This window comes from Pristis pectinata, chromosome 1 (assembly GCF_009764475.1).
Source record: "Pristis pectinata isolate sPriPec2 chromosome 1, sPriPec2.1.pri, whole genome shotgun sequence".
In the NCBI taxonomy this organism is placed as follows: Eukaryota; Metazoa; Chordata; class Chondrichthyes; order Rhinopristiformes; family Pristidae; genus Pristis; species Pristis pectinata.
The window spans coordinates 135,073,237-135,100,445 of NC_067405.1; the positions used below are offsets into that span (position 1 = coordinate 135,073,237).

At 44.3% G+C, this 27,209-nt stretch overlaps 1 protein-coding gene across 4 annotated transcripts in view; it reads right to left on the reverse strand.

The window, feature by feature from the left end:
- The window catches only part of LOC127569970 (coiled-coil domain-containing protein 85C-like), a 206,198-nt gene that overhangs the window by 28,187 nt on the left and 150,802 nt on the right, over positions 1 to 27,209 (reverse strand). For 2 of the 4 annotated variants that reach the window (XM_052015109.1, XM_052015090.1), the window contains exons 3-4: positions 22,461 to 22,538; positions 2,859 to 2,972 (exon numbers count right to left, since the gene is read on the reverse strand). In XM_052015109.1, coding sequence (XP_051871069.1) covers positions 2,859 to 2,972; positions 22,461 to 22,538 — 192 coding nt within the window. The remainder of the gene's footprint in view (positions 1 to 2,858; positions 2,973 to 22,460; positions 22,539 to 27,209) is intronic. The other 2 variants (XM_052015115.1, XM_052015100.1) reach the window with 1 other exon arrangement.

The window sequence follows — 27,209 nt, forward strand, 5'->3', positions numbered from 1 at the left end:
TATGATCCCTCAGTCCTCAACCAACTATTAGTGAGAGCTGTTGTGTGCAAACTGTCTGCTGCATTTCCTGCGACAGTAATCACATGTCACATGGTATTCAATTGGTTCTGAAGTGTTTTGGGGAGGTGAGTGGAGGTTTTGAGGTGGTTAAAAATATGGGTCTGTCTTTCCCTTCTTCCCTTGCCCTCTGTAGAGTATTCCAGACCAAGGCGTAGACAGTTACCAACCAAGTGCAGATAAACAGGACTAGTGTAGCACAGTTCAATGCTGTATAATGCATGGTTCAATGCTGTAACTCTCCGAGATGGTGATCAGCTCCTCACTCCATGACCAGGGTTGGATGGGACTGACCAAATTTATGCGATGGACTCTACACACCATTACTAGGCACCAAGCCATTTACTCTACCTTATTTAGAGTCTTACACCTTTAATTTTAACATGCCCACCATGTAACAGCACAAAATAAAACCTCTTCAGCACTTTCTGACAGCTTTTAACAGGAGCAAACCTTTGGTCCCTCTTACTCCCTCATCCTCAGTATCCCCAGGTTCTTTTCTGGTAACTCTGCATCCCATGCCTGGACATAGAGTCATAGAGACATAGGACACAGAAACAGGCCATTCGGCCCACCAAGTCCACACTGACTATCAATCACCCATTTGCACTAATCCTCCATTGATCCTATTTTCATTCATCCCACATTCTCATCAACTCTCCCAGTCCTTCCTGAACCCCATTAACTTCCAAGAGGCAATAACTTCCCCATGGCTTCACCGACAGTTCTTTAAACCGTGGAATTTGGCAAAGCCAGCCCAAATCAAGATTCGTAAGAAGCATTTCCTAACTTAAACCAGGCCAATGAGACCAATGGTTCATTTGCCAGTCCTGCGATCTCCAAGTCATAAAGTTGTGAGTCATTACCGAAACTAAAGCAGAATAATCCAGGACTGTGCACTGGAGCAGTGCTGAGAAATGCTACACTGTTGAAAGCACCATCTTTCAAATATGGTAGTAAACTAAGGTCCCCAGTGGATATAAAAAAAATCCAGCATCACTATGTTGAAGAACGGGGAAGTTATGCCCATTTTCCTGACCAATACTCATCCCTCAATCAACAGCATTAAAAAAGAGAAATTAACCATGATCTTCCTGCTTTGTAGGAGATTGCTGTGTGCGACCTGGCTGCCATGGTTGCCACATTGCAATCTTGCTCGCAGTTCTAAAGCTACCTTTGGTTGTAGAACTGCTTTGGGAATATGAAAAGTGTTGTACGCACACGACTCAATCTTTCACATAACGCAATCACAATATCCAACGGCTGCTGTAAAAGGGTGCGTTCGGACCCGGTGATTATTGCAGTGGCTTTTAAACCAAACCGGTTCACATATATTCCAGAGAGATTTTTTTCATTTCAACCCTCCTAATGCAGCAAGGGTGAGTGAGTGGTTCTTGACCCACCTGCTCGAGGGGGCAATTCATGAACTAAGAGCAATCGGAGGGTGAAATAGCTTTTTTTGCACGGGCTGCACTCAAGAGTTTTCTACACAAAGGCAAATGACAGGCTCGCACTCCAACTCCAATATACCTCAGCTACATGCCCCCTGAGCCTTGTCCAGATTGCTGCTGCTTCAGTGCCGATCCCAGCTGGAATTTATCACACTGCATGCTGCTGCCAATTACACAGAGAGCATCGCTTTTACCTCCACAAGTACCAGCCTTAAATGAATGTGAACGGGCTAATTTAGACAAATAACCTTGCGGTTATCACGGATTCACAGACCCATACGTCATTATTCATGCCACTGTTGAGCCACACAGCTCATTAGTGATGAAACTGTGCCTGTGCGAGTGCAATTAGGTGTGGAATAATGCCTGACTTGATAGGATTATATATTTCTCATTGCAATCGTGCGTAAAGGGCACCGCTTAATGAGCCAGACCAGCAGAGCAACAATTGAAAACCTTGCCTTGAGAGCTCTGCTCCTCAAATTATCCACTTGGCTGAAGACTTTGTAGGAGATTCATTGCTCTCACTGATTTTGCCCCTTTCGTGTTCCATCAGCCGCAATAATCTCTTAATACATACACAATCTTTTTTGATTGTTTCAGCGGGCATGTGACCAGAGACGGTTTAAGTTAATCCGATGGTCTCCGTTTCTGTTACTGTTTCATCACTGACCGCTTTGTGCCATTCTCAAATGAATGTCATTAAGTTTATGGCATGGGGACAGGCTATTAGGCCCAGTGATCCAAGCTCCTCATCAGAATCCTCCTGTTAGCATTTCCTATGTCTTTTCTCCCCCAGCATGTTTACCTGGCTTCCCACTAGATGCAACTGGGCTTTGGCTTCAGCACCTCAATGTGATCTAAACATTGTCCAGATGAAGAAGCTTTTCCTGAATTCCCCATTGGATGTATTATCTTACATACACATCCTCTGCAGAGGGACTCTCCCACACGGGGAAGTATATTCACTGATTCTATTAAACGATTACTTAATCTCTCTGGAACGGTGTCATGATCACACACAATCTACCAGTAACATGGTGATCACGCTGCCTGTATCAAAGGGTTGTAGTCACCACACACACACACACTGTTTGAGTTGTCATGGTAATCACACACACTTGGTCAGTGATATGGTGATCACACTGCCTGTATCAAAGGGTGACAGTAATTACACCCACTGTTCAGTGTCAGGATGATCACACACCCTTGGCCAGTGACATGGTGGGGCTCTTGAGGGAATCTGAACTAGACACTTGATGCAGAATTTAGTGTATTGTACAGACCCAGGAGGAAGGCAAAGTGTTCTGCTATGATTCCAAGGGCAAGGCAACCTTGCACTGTACTCACATTTTGTGTTGGTTCTTGAAATGGTGGTGGCAGTGGTGAAGAATGTGGAGACTCTGACTTGAGCGGCGCTGGGTAAGTCTTACGGATGGCCTTCAGATCACCGGCACTTGACTGCTACAGAGGGAAACACACTGCATTTTATTAAAAGAAAGATGCTTTCCCATTCCTACAATATACTGACAAAGCTCAGAACATCTTTACACCCAATCCAAGGATTGTTGTTGACCAGACCCCTCCCACCCTGGTCAGTCTCTCTTCTCCCCTCTCCCGTCAGGCAGAAGATACAAAAGCTTAAGAGCACACACCACCAGGTTCAAGGACAGCTTCTATTCCACTGTTATCAGACTCTTGAACGGACCTCTCATAAAAAAAGAATTCTTGATCTCCCAATCTATCTCACCAGCTTCCCCTCCTTGGACTCTGTCTTTACCTCTCATTGTCTTGGTGAAGCAGCCAGCATAATCAAAGACCCCACCCACCTGGGACATTCTCTCTTCTCTCCTCTTCCATCGGGTAGAAGATACAGGAGCCTGAGGGCACGTACCACCAGACTTAAGGACAGCTTCTACCCCACTGTGATAAGACTATTGAACAGTTCCTTTATACAATGAGATGGACTATGACCTCATGATCTACCTTGTTGTGACCTTACACCTTATTGCACTGCACTTTCTCTGTAGCTGTGACATTTTACTCTGTACTGTTACTGATTTTACCTGTACTACGTCAATGCACTCTGTACTAACTCAATGTAACTGCACTGTGTAATGAATTGACCTGTACGATCGGTTTGTAAGACAAGCTTTTCACTGAACCTCGGTACAAGTGACAATAATAAACTAATACCAATATCTCGTTGTGGCCCTTGCACTTTATTTGTCTACTGGCACTGTACTTCCTCTGTAACTGCCACACTAAATTCAGCATTCTGTTTTCTTTTTACTACCTCAATGTACTTAGGTATGGCATGAACTGTCAGGGTGGCATGCAGACAAAAGCTTTTCGCTGTATCGCGGTACATGTGATAATCATAAACCAATAATATTAATGAATGACCCCGAGGCATACAAGGCAGGTGTAAACTTTGGGCATTGAAAATGAAAATAGAAATGGCACAAAAACACGGCAGGCCTATCAGCAGATGAAGGAGAAACAACTTCCTCACGAGAGCAGACCCAACATTGACTGTAGTACTTCTTAAACATTAATCTGTTCTTTCCCCTTTCGTAGATGCTGAGGGGTGTGATGCAGAAATCTAGCCCTATCACCAGACGGCGCAGTCTCAGCGATAGACACTGATAGTTATCTGGAGACGCCTGGATTATGTAATGCCTTCATGACCACAGGATGTTCCCCAAAATGATATACGGCCAATAAAGTATCTCTGTAGCATATTCACTGTTGTACTGTCTAACACTGAGCTTATGATAAACATAATCTGCATTGAGCCTATGTGCTTTAATATTGAGTGAAATTTATCATGAAATTTTTGTAATTTATACTAACTTTATGTCTTTGCACTGTACCACTGCCGCAAAACAACAAACTTCACGTCATATAAGTCAGTGATAATAAATCTGATTCTGAAAGGTGCAGTGGTATCTTTTAAAATGCTCAGAGTACATTTTCAGGAGCTCGGTAACTCACTCAGTAAGGCAATGGCTGTAGTGAGATTCAAAGCATCAGAATGCCAGCTCAGAGACAGAAGTACTGTTGTCCTAGCTGCAGCTGACACCAATTGTTCCTGTTCTTCTATTTATTTCAATTCTTGTTAACGTGCATTGAACATTTTGAACAGGTAATACCTGCCTTCAGGAGTCCCGGCTTGGAGCACCTTCCAAATCAGACAGGTATGAGCGAGCTGTATTAATGTGGGGCCTTGAGCAAGCCAAGGGGAAAGCCCCAGATTCATCAAATTTAGAATGGATGCATTTACCTGAAGTAGCTTTGCAATAGCATTTTGCTGTGTGTGCATTGTAGGTTACTCAGGGAACTCACATATGAGTTATTCCAAGGAGCCTCAGAATGTTTTCTTTTTACCAACAATGCCCATTAGGTCAATTTATCTTCTACATCAATAAAATGGAATGTTAAGACTAAATGGACACAAGGTTGTGCACACACCCTCACAAAAAAACACATGGACTGTTACTCACAGATACACACTCTCACATTGACACACTCTTTCTCTCAAACACATACACATACAAACACACTCGCACAGAAACACATAACAGGTTCACATGCAACCAGCCACACATTCTCACACCTACATGCACTATCTCTCCCACTCAATATAAACATTCTCACACTAATACTCTTTTTCACACATATGCACTCACACCGACACATACCGACTGCAACATAAAAACATATATTTGTTCCACCTCCCTTGTTTGCTTTCATGCTCCACCTTTCTCTCCTGTCAGATTCTGTCATCTGCAGCCTTTTGTGGCCTCCAACAATCACCTCCCAGTCGCTAAATCCACTCTTTCCTCCTCCATCTGGCCGTCACCCCTCCTCACCTGGATCCACCTATCGCTTGTCGGCTCTTGCTCCATCCCCTCCCCTCTCATCTTTGTACAGGCTATCTCCTCTTTACCCTTCAATCCAGATGAAGGATCTCGACCCAAAATGTTGACTGTCTGTTTCCCTCCACAGATGCTGCCTGCTCCAGCAGTGTTTATTGCTCCAGATTCCAGCATCTGCAGTCTCTTGTGCCTCACACTGACACACTCTCTCTCACACACAGACTACATTATCAAGGCACACACATACTCTCCCACTGACACTGAAACTGAGCAGACTCAGCATATGTAAGTCAGGTTATTTATATATTGCTCCATTTGGTTGGATAGTAATGAACGGGTCCTTAGGTAACCGTAAGTGACAAAGTTTAATTCTAGGGCATTGCACTGTTCAGCACTAAAAATAAATTTCTTAGAGGAAACATTAATCAAAAGGGATTTGTTGTTCTGCAGATCCACTAGGAAACTAGAATCTTTGCTTCTTCCGGGATTCTTATCACAAAATTCTGGAATTTGGGATTTAAAGATTTAACCTATCAGATTCCATCATCCCAAAGAACATGAACTGGACATTATTATTTCATATTACCTCACTGAGCTTCCAAGCAAAGCACTTCAAGTGACCTGAGAGTGGCCCTGGATCACCACCTCCAATGCGTTGCTGCCTTGACATGGCACAGTCATTGCAGAAGGCCCCACCTTGCCAAGTACAACCCTTTAGCTACATCAATTTTCACAGCCATATGGTGCTGCTGAATTCCACTGTGGGGACTGTGCGCAGTCCTAAAAGAAAGACTTGTATTTTATAGCACATTTCATATCTCTTTCTGGGAGTGCCAGAGAACCTTGCAGCCAGTGAGATATGTTTAATGGGCAGTCACTGTTGGAGTCAAAGAGTTAAACAGCACGGAAACAGGCCCTTCGGCCCAACTCGTCCCTGCTAACCAAGTTACCCACCTGCCCCTCAAATCTTTCCCCTCTCACCTTTAATCTATGACCTCAAATTTAAGACTTCCCTCTCCTAGGAGAAAGACTATGACCATCCACCTTATCTATGCCTTTCATGATTTTATAAACCTCTATAAGGTCACCCCTCATCCTCCTATGCTCCAGGGAAGAAAGCCCTTGCCTATCCAGTCTCTCCTTATGACTCAGGTCCTCCAGTCCTGGCAACATCCTTGTGAATATTTTCTGCACTTTCCAGATTAATGACTTCCCCTTCATATAGCTAGGCAACCCGAACTGCACACTGTACTCCTAGTGTGGTCTCACCAATGACTCATACAGTTATAACATGATGTCTCAATTCTTGTACTCAGTGTCCTGACTGATGAAGACAAGTGTGCCAAGTGCATTCTTCACCACCCTCTCTACCTGTGTCACCACGTTCAGCGAACTTGTACCCCTAAGTCTCTCTATTCAAGAATGCTCTCCAAGGCCCTGTCATTTACTGTGTACTGTTGTAATGTATAAAACAGCAAACATTTAAAACTCAAGTATTCTGCTTTTCAGTTCTGTGAGGGTTAAATATTGGCCAGGAGACTAGGGTAAACTCTCCTGCTCTTCTTGAAAATTGTGCTGCGGGGTTCTTTTAATTGAGAGGGCAGTGTGGGCCTTGGCTTATCACATCGTCCAAATGACCTGTGACAGTGTAGCACTCCCTCAGTGCGGCACCGGGGTGTCAAGCTGAGATTTCCACCCTCGAGTTTCTGAAGAATTAAACCCAAAACCTCATGGTTCAGAGTTCTACGCATTGAACCACAGCTGAAGCCAATGTAACTTGCCAGAAGAGGGGAAGGGAAACAACTGAGGAATTCAATGTGTAAATGCCATTGACAATCTCAACACTCACTCAACCACTTTGGCAGTCTGGAGTCACATATAGGCCAGATTGGGGTGGAAGGTAGATTTCTCCTCCTGAAGGATGATAGAGAACCAAGTGGGTTTTTATGATAATCTGGTGATTTCATGGTTACCAAAACCAAGACTAACTTTCTTTTGATAAAATTTCAGGTTTAACTTAATTGAATTCTTCAGCTGCTAGGGTGGGATTCAAACCTGCCTCACTGAATAAAGGTCCAGAACTCTGGGTGCAAGTCCTATAATGTAATGACCACACTGAGTCAACGATGCCTAACTCTCTAAGTGTGGGATCCAAAGCCATCATCGTCTTTTAGCTACGACTGACATCACCACGGTCAGCATGGAGGAGTTGGGCTGAAGGGCCTGTTTCCAAGCGGTATTACTCTATGGCTCTATCCAACTTACCAATGCTTCCCCCTCCTGTATTCCAGACCCCATACTTCACATAGCAACAGAACTTACAGCTGTTTTCCAACATGAGTGACACACAATCCATCTCTCCAGTCCTTTTTAATCCCTGCAGTCAGGATCAGGGCATCCCATGCTGCAGGGTCAGAACCTTTTCCAGCCCACGACCCCTGAAGCGGCGCGGAGGGACCGTTCATCTGTGCAGCTGTCAACCACTCTCAGATCTGGAACAAGCATTCCACTCCAGAGAGCTCCACTCTCTGACCTCCCTCACGCCTGCTGCAGCCTAAGTACTGCACATCTAATAAACTTAGCAATCCCCAAGGCAGCTTTGAGTTGGAACTAGTATGAACTAGTATTAAACGGTTCAAAGTCAGTGCAGGCCTGACTCCTTTTTATAAAACTGTCTCATTAAACTCATAATATCCTTTTCCTTTTACAATTACTCTGTAATTCAGTATTATTTAAGTGATTTTTTTAATAAGGTTTTTCCAATGCTGGCAAGGCAAGTTTTAAATAAAAATGGACTTAATCCCCCTGCAGATCCATTACCTGCAGGGCTCTGGGGAAAGTGCTCCCTGTGTGAGACAGTGTGGAATATTGACAAGAAATTAGCAGACACAATCAGTTCAAATGGTTAACTCGGCAATGCTAGTGATGAGTGTACAGGTAAAGACTATGAGTTACTTTCACCATTTAGTGGGGAATAATTGGGTAATGCTTTCAAAAGAAGGAAGCATACCCTAGATGGGGTGAACGGCCTCTTGCTATCAGGTGTGATTCTTTGACGATATCTGCAATCAGAGCGGTAGATACACCAGAAGTCCAGACACATCTCATCTCTCAACAGATAACTGGGCTTTGGTACCACTGCTTCAACAGTGCAAATATGGGGAGCAGACTATCGGAAACCTGACCTCCTGCAACCCCATCTCAAATCCAACATCTCCAGGGCAGGGGCAGGGGTGGCTGATGCTGACTGGGGCTAATGTTTATGTTTGTCTGTCTTTAGCGATGTTTGTGTGTGTGTGTGTGTGTGTGTGTGTCTGTGTGTGTCTGTGTGTGTCTGTGTGTGTCTGTGTTGTGTGTGTGCATGTTTAGCATTGTATGTGTTTGTGTGTGTGTTTTTCAATGTGTGTTTGTGTTTGTTTAGCAAGTGTATGTTTAGCAGTCTGTGTGTGTGTTTAGCAGCATGTATGTGTATATGGTTTTGTGTGTGTGTGTGTGTGAGAGAGAGAGAGAGAGAGAGAGAGAGAGTCAGTGTGAGTGAATGCATGTCTGCGTGTGGTAATCTCAGTAAACCCATGTGCAATCTTTTTTGTATCTTTATGTGTGTATGTGCATCCACATGTTAACACTTATTCTTGTAGCTCACATTTATATTAATTTTATAGGGACACGTTAACCAGCGCACTACCAAACAAAATAATGACCCGTAAAGGGAAACAACAAAATACTTCCTGGAAACATCAGAGAGCCTGCCCCAGTTCTATGTAGGAGATTTTCAAAATGTGCCAATGCTGTCTCCACCTTCTGCAGCTTGCTGTTTCTCTCCACCTTCATGAAGTGGTTAAGCTGAGGACGACCCTCCCTGAAGCATTAACAAACCCATTCACGACATGTATACTGGGAGAATTCTGGCAGCAATTTCAATTTTAGGGCTGGGGCTTGGGACTAGCTGGGTGGACACCATGGTCAGCGTGGACTGGTTGGGCCTGTATCCACGCTGTATTGCTCTATGACTCTAAGTATCTAGCACCCGTTTTCTGAGACCCATTTCACAGGCCAGCCTGTAATGAGGGAGCCCTCCAGCCAGCTAGCACTCGAGTCCATGAGTCAAACCCAAAACACAGTCAGTCTTCCAGTCAGCAGGTAGGTTAAAGAGAACAGATGAGGACTTCAACAGCATGCTGGCCATTGTACAGAGGTTAAATGGACACTGAAGCTTCCATCATGATTTCATTGCTGGGATGGGCATTGAAGGAAGCAATCAGGGCCCATGCCCGATACTAGCCCTAGTCAATTTGCATATGCAAATAACCTGTCCAACTACGATTGTATAATGGGACAGTCCATATTGCAGTGTGTTCAGGTGAATTTGATCCGAAAATGACATTACTGGTGACCCTCAAAAGGGACCCTGCAGGCTTTCTCCTAGAATAAATGTACTGGAATTCTGCATTAATCCACAGGCAGTTTCCTCTCCATTGCTCATCTCTTCCTCCTGACTTCCTCCCCTCTGCTCTTAGTGGCTGCCTCTAACTCCCCTCCCTCTCCCTGTTGGCTCCTTCACTCTTCTTTGCCTTTGGTCTTTCCTCCAAGACCCACCCACAGGATTCTGCAAGTGATCCAGAAGCACAAAATACAAATGGTCCTTGTCAACAGGCTGCCTGGAGACACCCAGCCCGGGAACGTTGCACTGTGCTTAGCCTGAAGTTGATTAACTTCTGTGAATGGAATCATTTCTAGTGCCCAGCTCATTATGGCCTGAGAAAAGTAAAGTGACTTTCTTCACATAGAGTAGACAATTGCTATATCCATCGTCGAAGATCCCCACCACCCGGGATATGCCATCTTCTCGCAGCTACCATCGGGCAGGACGTACAGAAATCCCACACCACCAGGCTCAAGAACAGCTACTTCCTTTCAACCATTCGGTTCTTGAACCAACCTGCACAGCCCTAATCACGACCTCAATATAGCAATACCGTGACCACTTTGCACTACAATAGACATTTTTTTTGTTCTAATTGTGTTATTTCTTGTAAAAAATGCATATAATTTATGATTAATTTACGTTTTTGTTGTAAATGTTGTGTATCTGATGCTATGTGCCTGTGATGCTGCTGCAAGTAAGTTTTTCATGGCACTCGTGCATATGACAATAAACTCGACTTTGACTTAGACTTCCCTGTCTTTGGTATGGCAAGGGCAAGTCGGGGGCTGTTAAAACAATATAGTAAGGATTGAAATCCGGGCGATGTCAGTGGATTCTCTCGGTCCCTTTAAGACATGCAGGAGTTTGTAAAGTGGTTCACTGACTGCATCACTGTGTGGTGAGTCAGTGATGACCCACTTGTTCAATGAAGAGGCACATCTGTGTCCCGGTGACTGTAATCCAATGCAGTCCAATAGCTTCATAGGCAATAGCCTCTAGGCTCAATGCTCAGACCTTTCACTAAATTTTGTTTGTCACTGATACTTAAAACTAGATTTCACCTCATAACATTCTGTGAGTAGGGGATTATTAAATAATTCCACCAAAGCTGACAAAAAAGCAAAAAACATTACGGATGCTGGAAATCTGAAACAAAAACAGAAAATGCTGAAAGACTCTGCAATGCTGCCTGACCTGCTGAATGTTTCCCGCAGTTTCTGCTTCTGAAGCTAACCTTCATAGCGTGCTCAGAGGCACAAGCTTCACCTCTGCAAGCATAAACAAGCAGAAAGGGTCCTCAGCAAGTTCATGAGATTTAACCAGTCAACTTTTAAGGAAGATTGTATAATCTCATTTCACATGGGTTGGAGCCACTAAAGTAGGTACAACTCAGCACTAATTGATGGTAAATATAAACATGATACCAGCAGAATGAAACCTTCAACTAATGAGCTCTGCAAAGATTGGCTGGGCAAATGTTTGTACTCAGAGATCAAGAGTATCATATTTGCTGCTCTCAGCCTAAGCCATTCAGCTGGCTTATATCAGATACCAAAATAGTATCTGAAACCATGGCAACTCCAGGAGCCGTTCAGAAAGCACATACTACCATGAGTGAATTGTTGTGCTTCATTTCAGTATCAGTATATCTGGCCAGGTCTTTTCATCCAACTATTTTTTGCTATGTGTTTCTACTTAACTGCAATTATATATTCCATGTGGTTAACCCAGTGGTTAACCTGTAGATGATTATCAATGCAGAAATGGTCTCATTTGCGGCAGCTCGGATCATGCTTCCTGGCTATGAACATATTGGACCACAGGATGCAGAAGGTGTACCCATTTCTGCAACAACTGGGGCATCACTGTCTCCCTAAACCTGCAGTACATTGAGTGGGCCACCTTTTGATGGTATGGTACCCCATCCAGCACCCTAAATCCCTCCTCTAGTGATGCTCAGTGCAGCAGTTACTAACTCAGGCTACTCCAATCCATAACTTCTTGACACCAAGAAGAACTAGGGCTTCAGATACACAGGAACACCACTGCCAGCCGCTTCTCCTCAATGTCACACACCGTCCTGACTTGGAAATATATCGCTGGTTCTCCACTGTTGCTGGGTCTAAATCCTGGAACTCCTTACCCAGCACAAGCGTGGGGAGTTCCTTCATCAGAAGAGCTGCAGCCGTTCAAGAAGGTGGCTCACCATATCGAGGGAAATTAAGGATGGGAAATAAATGCTAGACTTATTGGCAACATCCAGATCCCAAAAATTGATAAATAAAAAACTCCACGCTTTGGAAAAGCTGACATCATTTGGACAGTCAGGAGATGATTTCAAATTACAGTGCGGGTGGAATAAGACAGAATCCGCTCCTCCTGGTCATTACAGTGGTTGAATGTCAGCCCATTATCTCCTGGTCTCCAGCAGTGATTGAATGTCTGCCCACTATACTCCATGCAAATGCCAGTGGTTTAACCCTTCCACTACATTCCATTCTGCTCAACAAAATTGAGTCCACCTTACAACTTTATTACTTTGCTGCACATGTCCTTAAAAGGGAAATACTGATGGTATTCTTGAAGTGGCTAAGACAGCAGAACATAAGAATACTCTACAATATTACAACACTACACCCACCTCTTGGACCTGAGCAGTAGTTGAACATCTGTCCAATATATGCCCTAACTAGATTTAGGCGTGAATCATTCACCCCTCCCAGATCGTCATGGATTGTTCACTCCTTATACCTGCCTCCAGAATCAGGAGGTCTACGCACCACCGACAATTTTGAACCCCCACATCCCAGGTCAGTCTTGTTTAATTTCATAGCAAAAAAGATTTATTTAAAATATCCATGTATGAACCCCTGACTGACTCACCATTCAGAGCATGGTACTCATTCTAATTTCTTGAGACAGATGCATAAGCTTACTCTCTGTTCATGGACACATCAGGGAAGTGAGCAACAGACCAAAACAGCTTTTTAAACATATGGTGTATTTGTTGCTTTTACTGATGCCATGGGTCAAAATAGGAATCACTAAGGATGGATTTCTGCTCAACTAACTTTGGAGGGGTGGGAGGGGTGGGAGGGGGAGGGGCATTGAGCAGTAGGAAACCACTCTCAGATCTGGAGCAAGTTGTTTCTGAAGACATTGCTCATTCACTGCCATGGGTTCAAAACTGCTTGAATGGAGGGAAACGAATGAAGCAGTCTGCTGCATAATGCAGACAGAGCAGCCTCGCTCAGGAACTGCAGGATCCCAGTGACCTTTCCATCCCTGACAGAACATGTTAATGTTGAAGATTGTAATTGTTATATAATCAAATACAAAGGAGAGCATGCAATGCCAATACATCTAACAGTTCAGGGAATACACAAGATGAAAAGTGGCTTCAGTTACTGCAATAAGAACAGAAGTACCAGGAGCTGGAGTGGGGTATTTGAGACCACAAAGCCGCCCTGTCCTTCATTCAGATCAGGGCTGATCGTCTACCAGTTTCAAGGAGAAGATCTATCCCCTTGAGCCCCTCATTGGCCAAAAATCTCTCCCCATCAGTGAATGTTTCCACAATGAATAAACACGTTGAATATTTGCAGCTGGCTCCTCAATGTGAACTGTGTGTGTGAAATCAAAGGCAATGATTTCCCACCGGCAGTGGGGAACAAGGCTTGGGTTCTTGAGGTGCTTTCAGTCACAATAATGGTTTTCCTCACATTTTTCTATTAGCTCACTCACAACAGCGATAGTGATAAAAAAATTTTTAAAAAGGGCAAAGAATTAAGGTGAGAGGAAGAAGTTTTAAAGGGGAGCTGAAGGGAAAGTTTTTTTTACACAGAGGGTGGCTGATATCTGGAACTCGCTGCCAGAGGAGGTGGTGGAGTCAGATACCATCACTACGTCCAGGAGACATGAATAGGCAAGGCATCAAAGGGTATGGTCCTAATGTGGGCAAATAGGATTAGTGTAGATGGATAAAAAGATCAGCATGGAAGTGATGGGCTGAGGGCCAGTTTCAGTGGCAGAAGATACAAAAGCCTGAAAGCGCATACTGTACCCACCAGGCTCAAGGACAGCTTCTATCCCACTGCTATAAGACTATTGATCAGTCCCCTAGTACGATGAGATGGACTCTTGACCTCACAATCTACCTTGAATGACCTTGCACCTTATTGTCTACCTGCACTACACTTTCTCTGTAGCTGTTATACTTTTATATGTAGCTACTACTCTGCATTCTGTATTGTTTTACCTTGTACTACTTCAATGCACTGTGTAATAAATTGATCTGTATGAATGGTATGCAAGACAAGCTTTTCACTGTACCTTGGTACATAATAATAAACCAATTCCAATTCCAACTGTAATGGAGGCAAACTCAAAAAAGCTGATGTTCTAAACGTCAGGCATATTTGAAAGTAATTAAAATCACTTGCAGGTTTCAACAGAAGATAAAGCCCTGCCTCCAGCTTTGTTGATTGTCAGGGGTGGGGTAGCGCTGCTCATAGTTGTCCCATCCCTCACTGCCCGAATTGCAGGTGTAGGGCCTCTTGAATCTGGCCTGCTAAGCGAGCGTGGAAGACAGGGGTGGCAAGGTCCACAATGATCTGACTCCCTACTTCAGACAAACTGTATTTGAACTCTCTGCTGTGGTTCAAACTCTTGAATTTACATTGTGATGTACTAGACAGGGACTGATGAGTAGTGACTCTCTATGTGTGTAATATGATCTAACCTCAGAGTTCATAGTACACAGATCTCCACTAAAGCAACGCTTCAATTATTCCTTTCCCTCAGGGATTCAACAACAACCACTTCTATTTACATCATGCCTTTCAAATAACAACGTTCCTCAGGATGCTCCAAAGCAGTGCTATATTAAAAGTGGAGAAAGATGACATTAGGACTGGTGAATAAAAGCTCACATGAAGAAGTAGGAGTGTCTTAAGGAGGAGAAGGGGAGGGGGGGCAGAGATATTTATGGAGGGAATCCCAGAGCTGGGCAGCTGAAGGCATGGACACCAATGGCAGAGAAATGAACATTCAATAGGAGACACAGAAACTGCAGATGTGGAATCTGGAGCAACAAACAATCTGCTGGAGGAACTCAGCAGGTCGAGCAGCATCTGTGGGGAGAGAGGAAATGTCAACGTCTTGGGTTGAAACCCTGCATCAAGACTCACTAACCTGATGCAAGATTTTAACCCGAAACATCGACAATTCCTCCCCCACCCACAAATGAACGTCCAGGTTTGCGCAACAGAACTGCAGAAACTATGGAGGGTTGTAGGGCTGGAAGAGGCTAGAGTGAAATGGAGGGATTTTAAAGTAAGGGCAAGAATTTTAAAGTCAAGCGTCAGTGACCGAGCACAATGGGAGCTGGTGAGAGTTCAGAAATAGGCAGCAGAGTTTTGAATGGGTTAAACACCTACAGGGCAGGGTATATTAGAAGAATGAAGTCTTGGGAGCTAAAAGACCATGGATAAAAAGATTGTAGACTTCATAAGCCACATTCACCAATGTCACAGCAGACCACCAAATAGTTAGTGTTAATGTTATGGGATGTAAAAGAGAAGTAAGCAAACAATTCAAGGACGGGACAGACTTCTGTTCAGTGCACTGAAGCTCGAGGAATGAAGTCTACCTGTGAGGATATCAGCTGTACCTCATCCTTTTGTTGAAGTACCCTGTCACCCTAGTCAGTTTGTACATACCCCTCTCCACACTCTTAGTGCAACAGGGTCCCTGTTTGTGCTGGCTGATGTAATGCATGTTATCAAAACTCACCATCAATCATTCAAAGACCAGCCAGGTCCACATCCATCACTTGCATGAGTGATCTTAATTTGCTGTCAGCCCATTTCTTGGACATTCAAGAGTACAAATAAGATTGAAGAGACAACTACCATGATGAAATACCACCCCTATGAACTCTCCCATTCAGCATTCAATCTTGGCTCTGTCACACTAGTAACCGGGAGCTCAGACAAGTCTGTTTCTGCTTCCATGTTTTGACAAAGCATCCTGGAATGAGGCAGGGATTGCCAAATTTTGCACTCTTGGGCACTCAATCCAACTCAAGTCAGTTTGAATCTGGAGGTAAAACACTCTAAATAGGAGCAAAATGTGTTCCTGAGGGGGATGATTGGACTGAAGTATGAATGGAGAAGGTTTTGCCAGGCACAATCCGATGAAGGGTCCCGGACTGAAGCGTTAACCGTTCCTCCTTCCACAGATGCTGCCTGACCTGCAGAGTATTTCCAGCATTTTCTGATATTATTTCTAATTGTTTATTAAAATATGCCAGTTTTAAGATTCTACACTTAAAGGACATACAGCTCATTCTGTGTAACTCATGTTTCTATAACACAAATCGGTTATAACGTGATTGATGGATCAGGGAACACTATTTGCATTACACCGGCTGCTTTGGTTATAGTGCGACCGCAATCTGGAAAACCTGTTTAAATCTGTGCTTTGAAGCCAACTGCAACCTGTTCTGCAATAATGTGACTTTCTATAACGTGAGGTTTCTAAGGAAAATAACTATTGAGTAATAGCAGAACCAATTGCACCACCTTTTTGTTAAGGTCTTCTTAGATAGAAATTCCACCTTAAAACTGGTTCTAATACAAAACTCAAGGCTTAGGGTGGAAAATTTTGATGGTGGGGGTCCTACCGTACAGCTACCCCCACAATCGTGCCCTCATCTCATTGCTGCCATTGGACAGGAGGTACAGGAGCCTGAAGACCCACACCTCAAGGTTCAACAACAGCTTCTTCCCCACTGCCGTCAGGTTCTTGAACTGACCTGAAAAACCCTAATTCGACCTTGGACTATATTTCCCTCAACTTGCACTAATGCCGTTATGTTTATGATTATTTTTGTTTATTCTTTTATGTAAGTCATGTATAATTTATGTTAATTTATGTAATTTATGCTTGTCATGTTTGTAAAGTACTGTGCTGTTGCTGCAAAATGCTAATTTTCATGGCATTTATACCCTGGGTATGTATGCCCATGACAATAAACTTGAAATTTGTTTCAATAACCTTTGAATATAGAGGAGCGGAGCTAACAACATAATAATGTTTTTTTTTAACGGAAGAAATATCAGTCCAGCTTTTTTTTTGAAGATTTTGGTTTGCTTTTGTTTATTTTTTTTTAATTTGGGGGTTCTCTTTTCATATAATTAAATATTTTTTCAAATTCTTTTGTATCATGTTCACTTAGTAAGAGATTGGGAGGTTCAGATTATATATTTTACTCGCTGTGAGTGTATATATTAACTGTTATTATTGTTACCCGATCTCTTCGCACCGTGTATAATCACTAATGTTATGTATATTAATTTGAAATTTAATAAAAAGATTGAAAAAGAAAAGAAGAAACTTGAACTTGATACACTATACCCTCCACTTTGACATTAAAGTCCAAGCTGGCATCCTATTTCGGTGCTGAGGGGGTACTGCATTCCTGAAGCTGCCATTTTTCAAATGAAACCTCAGGTGAACATAAAACATGCCATAGCACTATTTTGGAAGAGCAGAGATATCCTGGTCAATACTGACCCCTCAGTCAACACCATTACCTCTTTGTGCTACCCAGCTGCTTTCAACATGCCTGCTGTGTTTCCTATACTACAATGGTGAATGCATTTCCTCAGTACCTCAATGACCGTAGAATGATTTAGAATGTTGAGGTTGTGACAGGCACTACGTAAATGCAACTCTTTCTGTCTTTTCCCCAGTGCATTGGAAAGCTGAAGAAGTCCTCAGTCAATGCCTCCAACCCTTCCTAGAACAAACAATATATGGTTTGCAAGACGGAAATGCAGCTGGATTCAAAGTCCAAGATATGGAAAATCAACATCTGCTCTTGGATCCCTCCTGAAAACTGTTCTTGTACTTAAAACACCCTCCTCAGTCAGTTCAAAGTTTCCTGCTGGTGCAAATGGACTCCTGTTCCCTTTGGAAATGCCCCTCCAGGAAACAGTTCAGAAGATCTCTGGGTTGGTAGGTTAATTGGCCACTGGAAATTGCCCTTAATGTGTAGGTGGGTAGGAGGATCTCGGCGGAGTTGAGCGTAATGTAAGAAGAATAAAAAATGGGATGAGTGAAGGATTAGTGTAAATGGGTGGTTGATGGGCAGTGTGGACTTGATGGGCTGAAGGGCCTATTTCCATGCCGTAGGACTCTACGATTCTAAAGCTTAAATTACAACCTACCCTTGTGCCACCTCTTGCCTTACTCATAGAGTCATGGAGGTATACGGCATGAAAACAGGCCCTTCGGCCCAACTCGTCCATGCTGACCAAGTTGCCTACTGAGTCAAAATGCCTATGTGGCTGTGGATATAGCTTCACCTGAAATTTACAACATCGTGATCAATTACTTTTGTGTCGGGTGATATCTATCGAGGTACTGGAGCAAACCCTGCTCTGGAGTAAATGGACTGGAGTGCCAGATCAGGCCTTGTCAAGCTGAATGGCAAAGGCTTGAGGGGTTCAACGCACAAGATATTGGAGGAACTCAGTGGGTCAGGCAGCAACTACGGAGGAAAATGGACAGTTGACATTTCAGGTCGAGACCCTTTGTCTGGACTGGGGTTTAATCCTGATGCTATTCAAGATGATTTTGCAGACAGATTCTTTGTTGGGTCAGGTTTTATGAAGCTATTGAATCATAGTCAGGTTTTCTGAAGGCTCAGTGGATGCAAGGAGATTTCTCCTTCAGCTGCAGTTGACAAGACAGTGGTTCCTGACAAGATGACCTGGCAAGACAACCATCTTATTCTACACAGATCAGCAGGGGGCAGCATTGAGCAGTAACTGGGGGAAGTAGGAGGTGAGGAGGTGAGGGGTGGTGAAGAGGTGAGTCAAGCTATCGTCTGCTTCTTTGCAGCCATTGTAAGGGCAATGGGAACAGATCGGCTGTGTAGGCTGGCAGTCGGATTATTCTCCGTAAGGGGGTGGGCTAGGAAAGATGGAGCTTGGGAATGGGGGTGTTTGGTTGGTATTCTAGGTCAATTCATGCCTCTATCAACAATCCAGGGGACACAGGTGGCTATGCTGAAGGTAATATAGTCTATCTGGCTCTTTCAATTTACATGTTGGAAGACTGAAGTGAAATAAAGTGCTTTGTATTGGAATTGGTATTGGTTTATTATTGTCACTTGTACCAAGGTACAGTGAAAAACTTGTCCTGCATACCAATCGTACAGGTCAATTCATTACACAGTGCAGTACAGGCGACCCCCACATTACTAGAAAACGATCCACGTTGCATCATGAAGCCACGTCAACTGCGCATGCATCAAAAATGCAAGTTGAAAAAAAATTTGTGTTTATTTATTTACTTTTTTTCACAGAAATTCTCAAAGAGCAAATTTCTATTCTACATCCCAGATGTTTTGGTAGTGATTCTGTGAATTCCATCAGGGTGTATTTCCATTACCCGGACTGCCAACAGCGCAGGGTTTGCCTGTATTCCAAAGGGCAACAACAGAATGTAGCAGAAGTCACAGCGCGATCTGCCAAGAATGAACAAACACTATAGCTTCCAGGGTGCTCCACTTGGCAAAGCACACTGTGAATTCCTTTACATTTGTAACATTCTGTTGCTTTTGATACCAATTTCCTGATTATGGCTGCATGTTATGGGGTATTGGGGAGCTGGCACAGAAGAGGAGTTGAGTTGCCTGCTCCTGCTCCTATTTTCTGGTGTTCTTGCAAAAAGCTCCGTTTAATCTGATGAAGAATCATCAATTTGAAACATTAACTCTGTTTCCACAGAAGCTGCTGCACTGTTGAGTATCTCTGGCATTCAAAGTTTTTGTTTTGAGCTGATCTGTTGCTTGAGAGATTGCTTGACTCTGGGAAGTTGTTTTTGTGTAGAATGCATGCAGTACCGAGTTCCCGATTTACCAGGTTCGGACCTCAATTATTGATGTGCTTGACGCTACTCCCAGCGTGTCCTTCTGCACTTCCCACTGAACCAGGGTTGACCCCGCGGCCTGACAGAACTGGTAGACTGACGGGTATGCTGGGCATGGAGACTGCAAATTGTGGTCCTGTGCATTTCTGTCGCTAATGATTATCCATCCCACCCAGTTTTAGGCTGGTGTTTCTGTTTTGAGTCTGTCCAATTTAGCATGATTACAGTGCCACACAACACAATGGAGGGTGTCCTTGGTGGGACGATGGGACTTTGCTCCCAAAATAACTGGGTAGTTCTCACTTCTACCAATGATTTAATGGACAGGTGCATCCACTGCAGATAGATTGGTGAACACAAGGTCAAGCCAGGAGAATTCCAAGTGCAAACAGGAGGAACAGCACCTCATTTTCCATCTTGGAACCTTGAAGCCTAACGGCATGAACATTGAATTCTCCCACTTTAGGTAATCGCCATCCCCCTTATCCACGACCCCCACCATGCTTCTTCTCTTCTTTTCTAGCCTCCCTTTGTTTTTTTTTCCTTTCTCTCCTTACCTTTGACCCATCCACTGGTGGATCTGCTCTCCCCTCCTCCCCTGCACCTGCCTATCACTATCTCTTACCTATATCTGCCTATCACCACCATGTGCCCATCCCACCTCCCCTCTTCTGTCCACTGATCACTGCTCTGCTTTTCCCTCCTATATATTGGGCTTCCCCTTTTCCTATCTTCAGTCCTGATGAAGAGTCCTGACCCCAGATGTTGAAGGCCTGCTTTTCTCCACTTGCCAGTGACACCCATATCCTGTGCATGGATATAAAATAATTTGTTTGAATTTCACAGCTCAAAGATTCTCTCTTGTTACACAGATCCTTCTATGTACCACATCCTGCCCTAAATACATACTGTCCTGCACTGCATCAATCTATTTGCTTTAAGGAGGAGAGGGAAGAGGTGATCACAAGATCAGTTCAATGAATGCAGGAAATAAAGCCTTCTCTTATACATTGTTGGTCTCTTTGTGCCATCGTTCACTGTTACAGCCAATGCTCTCCTCTCGTGATGGTGTGGCCTCTTGCTGTGGTACAAGCCACTCTTGCCCCCAGCCCAGTCCACATGGAGGATGCTGCCTGGCCTGCTGAGTCCCTCCAGCATCATCGTGTTTTTCATCCAGATTCCACCATCTAACCAGTCCTTTGTTTCTCTAGTTTATTCCTCAAATTAGTTCACTCAGCACCTGCCACAGACTCCTCAGGACTCAGCCAGCTCAATCAGTGATAGTGCTGCCAAGCTATCTTTGGTGATGAACATTGAAGTCTCATTCTCCTGGATAGTCATACATTCATGGAGTCATCGGCATAGAAACAGGTCGTCCGGCTCACCGAGTTCGCACTGACCACCAACCACTTATTTACACTAATCCTAAATCAACCCCATTATTTTATCCTCATCAACTCCCCCAGATTCTACCACTCACCTCCACACTAGGGGCAAATTAACCTGCCAACCCGCAGGTTTTTGGTATGTGGGAGGAAACCGGAGCACCCGGGAGAAATCCACGTGGTCACAGGGAGAATGTGCAAACTCCACGCAGACAGCACCCGAGGTCAGGATTGAACCTGGCTCTCTGGAGCTGTGAAGCAGCGGCTCTGCCCGCTGCACCAAAGTGCCACCCTTCCAAGTGTTGATCAATATGGGGGAGACTAATTCATCAGCTGAGGGAGGACAGTAGAGGGTAGTCATAGTCATAGAGTTGTACAGCACAGAAACAGGTCCGTCAGCCCACCATGTTCTTGCCACCCATTACACCCATCTCCACTAATCCCATTTATCCACATTAGGTCTGTAACCTTCTAAAAGCAGGAGGTTTCTTTACTCATATTCAACTGGGTGCCATGAGACTTTATGGAGTTTGGAGTTAATGTTGAGGGCTTCAGGGGCTATTCCTTCCCCCCGTGTACACCTCTCGTGCCTGTCCTGCCAGTGAGACAGGAGGTATCCAGGGATTGTGATCGAGAAGTCTGGCATATTACCTGTGAGATGTGATTCTCTGAGTATGAACTCATCAGGCTTGACTAGTCTGTGGGACAGTTCTCCTAAGTCAGACACTGGGAGTTGTTTTTCCAAGTCTGAATTCAGAGCTGGGTCGATGCAAGATGGTATATCTGGTTTTATTATTCTGCTGTTTCAGTGGGGTGGTGAGGGTACAAATGAATGACTTGCTGGACAATTTCACATTTAGCGTTTAGGAATCAATCACATTTGTCATAAAACACAGATGGTAAGTTGCATCCTCACATTATGGGTGAGTTTTCCTTTTGGTGCTTTACCCTGGCAAGGTCTGGCATTACAAGGTGGATGGAAGAGATTATCGAGTCTTGAATTACCTTGAGGCCCAGGCCATTACTCACCTCCACCCCTCTCTGCCTGCTACCAAATGTGCACAGGAAGCTCTCGCAAAACACAGTGGCTAGAACTGAATAACCAACCAGCACAGAGCTGCATGAGATTCCTGCTGCTCTTTCAGATGTGACCACTGTACCAACTGGAGGTTTGGGTTACTTGGAGCAGGGAATCCCATCTCCCCGGAGACAGATTACCCCTTACTCCCTGACCCAGCTCCCCAACATTTTCCACAGCTGGGGCAGGCCAGTCAGTCGGTAACCAGCAGCCCCGTCACCAGACACCATCACACCTCACCTTGATCACATAGGACGGTCTGACAGATCTCCCCGAGCTTAAACCAGAAAGGAACGAGTTGTGCTCTGGAGAACAGTCCTTAAAAGAAATTGGGAAAAGTTAAAGATGGAAACTAGAGAGCTTGTAAAGAATTGAAAAAGACAAAAAGATCAGCAAAAGCATCCAGAGACATTTAAAAAGAAACTACAGAAGATGGAAGAGTCAATTAACTTATGAGGAATGTAAAGCTTATGAGAGGTTTAAAACTATGGCCCAATGATTAAACTACTCTCCCTGTATGCTGAAACCTGGATTATTAATTTGGGCAGGGGAGTTGCAGCCCACCTACAAAATTTAAACTGGAATTAAAAGGCTAGTGTATGTAATGGTGACTGTGTTGGATTGGCAGGCACGATAGTGTAGCAGTTAGCGTAACCCGGGTTCGATTCCGGCCGCTGTCTGTAAGGAGTTTGCACGTTCTCCCCGTGTCCGCATGAGTTTCCTCCGGGCGCTCTGGTTTCCTCCCACGTTCCAAAGACGTACGGGTTAGGAAGTTGTGGGCGTGCCATGTTGGCGCCAGAAGCGTGGCGACACTTGTGGGCTGCCCCCAGGACACTCTACGCAAAAGATGCATTTCACTGTGTTTCAATGTACATGTGACCAATAAAGATATCTTATCTTATCTTGTTGTAAATGCGCCTTCAGCTAACTAAAGTCAATCAATAAATTGCAGATGCTTGAAATGTGAAATAAAAACAGCAAATTCTGGAAAAACTCAGCAGGTCAGGGAACAGAGTTAATGTTTCAGGTGCGAGATCTTTCATTATAAGTGGACTGATGGAGGGACTTCGACAAACTTTAATTCTGTTTCTCCTTCCATAGATGCTGACTATACTTCTGATTGTTACCAGCATTTTCTGTTTTCAGCTTATTAATTTCCTTTCGGAGAGGATGTTTACTGTGATGGTCCTGGCAAGCAAACATCACTCCAGACCCATTTTACTTCTCACCCCTCACCCCCACCACCACTGTAACAACCAGATGCCCTTCTCTGATGGATGGCCAATAAATGCTGGCCTTGCCAGTGACACCCATATCCTGTGCACGGATATGAAATAACTTGTTTGAATTTCATGGCTCAAAGGTTCTCTCTTGTTACACAGATCCTTCTATGTACCACATCCTGCCCTAAATACATACTGTCCTGCACTGCATCAATCTATTTGCTTTAAGGAGGAGAGGGAAGAGGTGATCACAAGATTAGTTCAATGCATGCAGGAAATAAAGCCTTCTCGTATACATTGTTGGTCTCTTTGTGCCATCATTCACTGTTACAGCCAATGCTCTCCTCTCATGATGGTGTGGCCTCTTGCTGTGGTACAAGCCACTCTCACCTCCAGCCCAGTCCACATGGGTGATTGACAGTAACGTCTGCTAGCTGGTGTCTGATTGATAGCAGGCAGGTTTAAGCTCCTGGACAACCAATGTTTGAAGCTACGCTTCCCACTGAAGGATTATATTTCCGTTCAATCCATCCAGAGTTACCACGGTTGCCTCCCAGATCGATCAGGATGTACAGGACATGCTGGGTTCTTTAGGTGTGGAAGTTGAGGGGTGACCAGATTGAGGGTTTTCTAACAACGTAGTAATTTTTAGGGTAGACAAGAAAAAATGGATTACACATGTGGGAGAGACCAGAAGCAGAGGGCTGAAATAGAGGACAGTCACCGATAAACGCGGCGAGGAATTCCAGGAGGAACTTCTGCAGTTGGTGAACAGTGTGGAATGTACCAGCACCAGGAGCCAAATACCACAGATGCTCCTAAAGGGAAGCCAGATAACCATAAGAGGGAGGAAAGAATAGAAGGTCAAGTTGAGGGAGTGAGACGAAGACAGGTGGGAAGAGGTTGGTATGCAGAATAAACACCAGCATGCACCTATGGACAAATGACTGGTTTCTGTGCTGTTTTACGCTGGGTAATCCTATTGGAGACCCCTTCTCAATACTTTTTTTATGTTCCAATCCAACATTGAAGAAAAAAAACAGGTTTTTCCATCTTGAACAATTGTCCACACGGAATCCCTCAGCCCTACCTGCCCATCAGGCCTGCAATGGATCCAGTTCCCCTTCTTCTGCTCTCACCCAGAACTCTGCAGATCGTTTCTTCACTGACCATTCCTGCAACACCTCCCAGAAAGACACTATTGAATCTGGTTCCACTGCCTTCGTAGCACTGGGTTCTAGATGAAAATAACTCTCTCAAGAATAAATGTCCCTGGAATGAAATGCTCAAACAATAGAGCTTCACTCTGGTATTGTGTAAGGTAATATGCTGCTGACTAACGATTACCCAGACCTACCATATCCTGCACTTCTTCCAGAGAAAACATAAAGACATCGGAAGATGGATGGAGTGGGCTATATGATCCCCTAAGCCTACTCTGCATTTAATGACGTCATGGACGATCTTCGCCTCAGCTAGATTTTATTCTCTGATCCCCATAACCTTAGCTCCACAAAAGTCTAAAAATCCCTCTGTCTCCACTTAAGGAGTCAAGATACATTTCCAAGTTTAAAAAGAGTCAGAAAGTCTACCAGCTGGCCCAGTTGAACAATGAATTTATAACTGCTGGAGTGGTGAAGAGTGCAGGGTCTTCCCGGGCTTTATATACACATCACCATTTTTTATACGTTAAGTGTTGACAGCAGGTTAGAGTCATAGAGCGGGGAAAAAAGGCCCTTCAGCCCATCGTGTCCATGCCAGTCACCAAGCACTCATCCCATTTTTCCTCTTGAATTCCCATCAACTACTTTCCTGATTCTCCTGTCATTCATTTCCACTAGGGGCAATTTACAGTAACCAATTAATAAGATAAGATATCTTTATTAGTCACATGTACATTGAAACACACAGTGAAATACATCTTTTTGCGTAGAGTGTTCTGGGGACAGCCCGCAAGTGTCGTCACGCTTCTGGCACCAACGTAGCATGCCCACAACTTCCTAACCCATACGTCTTTGGAATGTGGGAGGAATCCAGAGCACCCTGAGGAAACCTACGCAGACATGGAGAGAACGAACAAACTCCTTACAGACAGCAGCCAGAATTGAACCGGGGTCGCTGGCACTGTAATAGCATTACGCTAACCGCTACACTACCGTGCCTGCCCCATCTACTCATAAACACAACTTTGGCAAGTGGGAGGAAACCGGAACACCAGGGGAAACCTACATGGTCATGGGGGAACAAGCAAACTCGACACATACTACACCCTGGGTCAGCCTCAAATCCTGTCTCTGAAGCCGTGAGGCAGCAGCACTACCACTGTGCCACTGTGCTGCAGTTCATTCTTCATGTGGGGTCTCACATCCAATAATACCTTGCCACCTTCCGAATGTGTGCACCCTTCCAGGAAAACCCTTAGGGGGCCAGCAACTTCCAGCCATCCTTCCAGTGGTACTGAGGCCAAACCCAGATGCAACTAGTTAACTTAAGCCTCTATTAAAGTATCAAATCTTGACCTTGCTGATTTACACGGAGCCAATGGCAGCAGGAGATGTTTCTTGAGCATCCACCCAGGTATCTCAGGGTCATGTCTGTATTAAGTATCGAGCTCTTCACTGAGTGTTGAACAAAGAACCACAGGTTATCCCACTGCTCCAAAAATGTGGAACTTGATGGTTAAGTCCACGAACCCATGAATTAGCATCTGTTTGCTCCAAAACCAGTGATGCAAATGATTAAAGTATTTTTGTAACTCTCATGCAACATACATAGCAGATATCCGCATTCGTTGATGGATAGCCATCATTAAGCAGGCAAGCTGGCAGGCAGTCACACCACTTAATTGAATGACTTGACCCAGGTTGCATTCAGATGGTTTGCTAATTATTTACCCTGGGTAAGCTTCCTGGGAATGAACTTAAATAAAACAAAATAATAGACACTGAGACTGCAGGAAGCAAGCAGATCATAGCATGACCAAAATCCAGCTGAGGCCAAAATCAGTAACACTGAACACCACAAAATCAGTCACACTGAACACCAATCCGTAAACAACATTACCCACAGGGTTATGTTTAAAGGGCTAATGCAATTTCACCACATTGATTGTGCAGATCAGATTAAGAAGCACACTATAAGATGTTGGTAAGGCCACATTTGGAGCACTGTGTACAGTTCTGGTCGCCCTGCTATTGGAAAGATATAATTAAACTGGAAAGAGTGCAGAAAAAGATTTACAAGGATGTTACCGGGACTGGAGGGTTTCAGTTATAAGGAGAGATTGGATAGGCTGGGGATTTTTTCCCTGGAGCGTAAGAGGCTGAGGGATGACCTTATAGAGGTTTATAAAATCACAAGGGGCATAGATAAAGTGAATAGTCACAGTTTATTTTCCTGGTTAGGGGAGACCAGAACTAGAAGGCAAAGGTTTAAAGTGAGAGGAGAAAGATTTAAAAGGGACCTGAGGGGCAACTTTTCCCACACAGAGGGTGGCCCATACATGGAATGAGCTGTCAGAGGAAGTGGTAGAGGCAGGTACATTAAGATAAGATATCTTTATTAGTCACATGCACTTCGAAACACACAGTGAAATGCATCTTTTGCGTAGAGTGTTCTGGGGGCAGCCCGCAAGTGTCGCCACGCTTTCGGCGCCAACACAGCATGCCCACAACTTCCTAACCCGTATGTCTTTGGAATGTGGGAGGAAACCGGAGCACCCAGAGGAAACCAACGCAGACACGGGGAGAACATACAAACTCCTCAC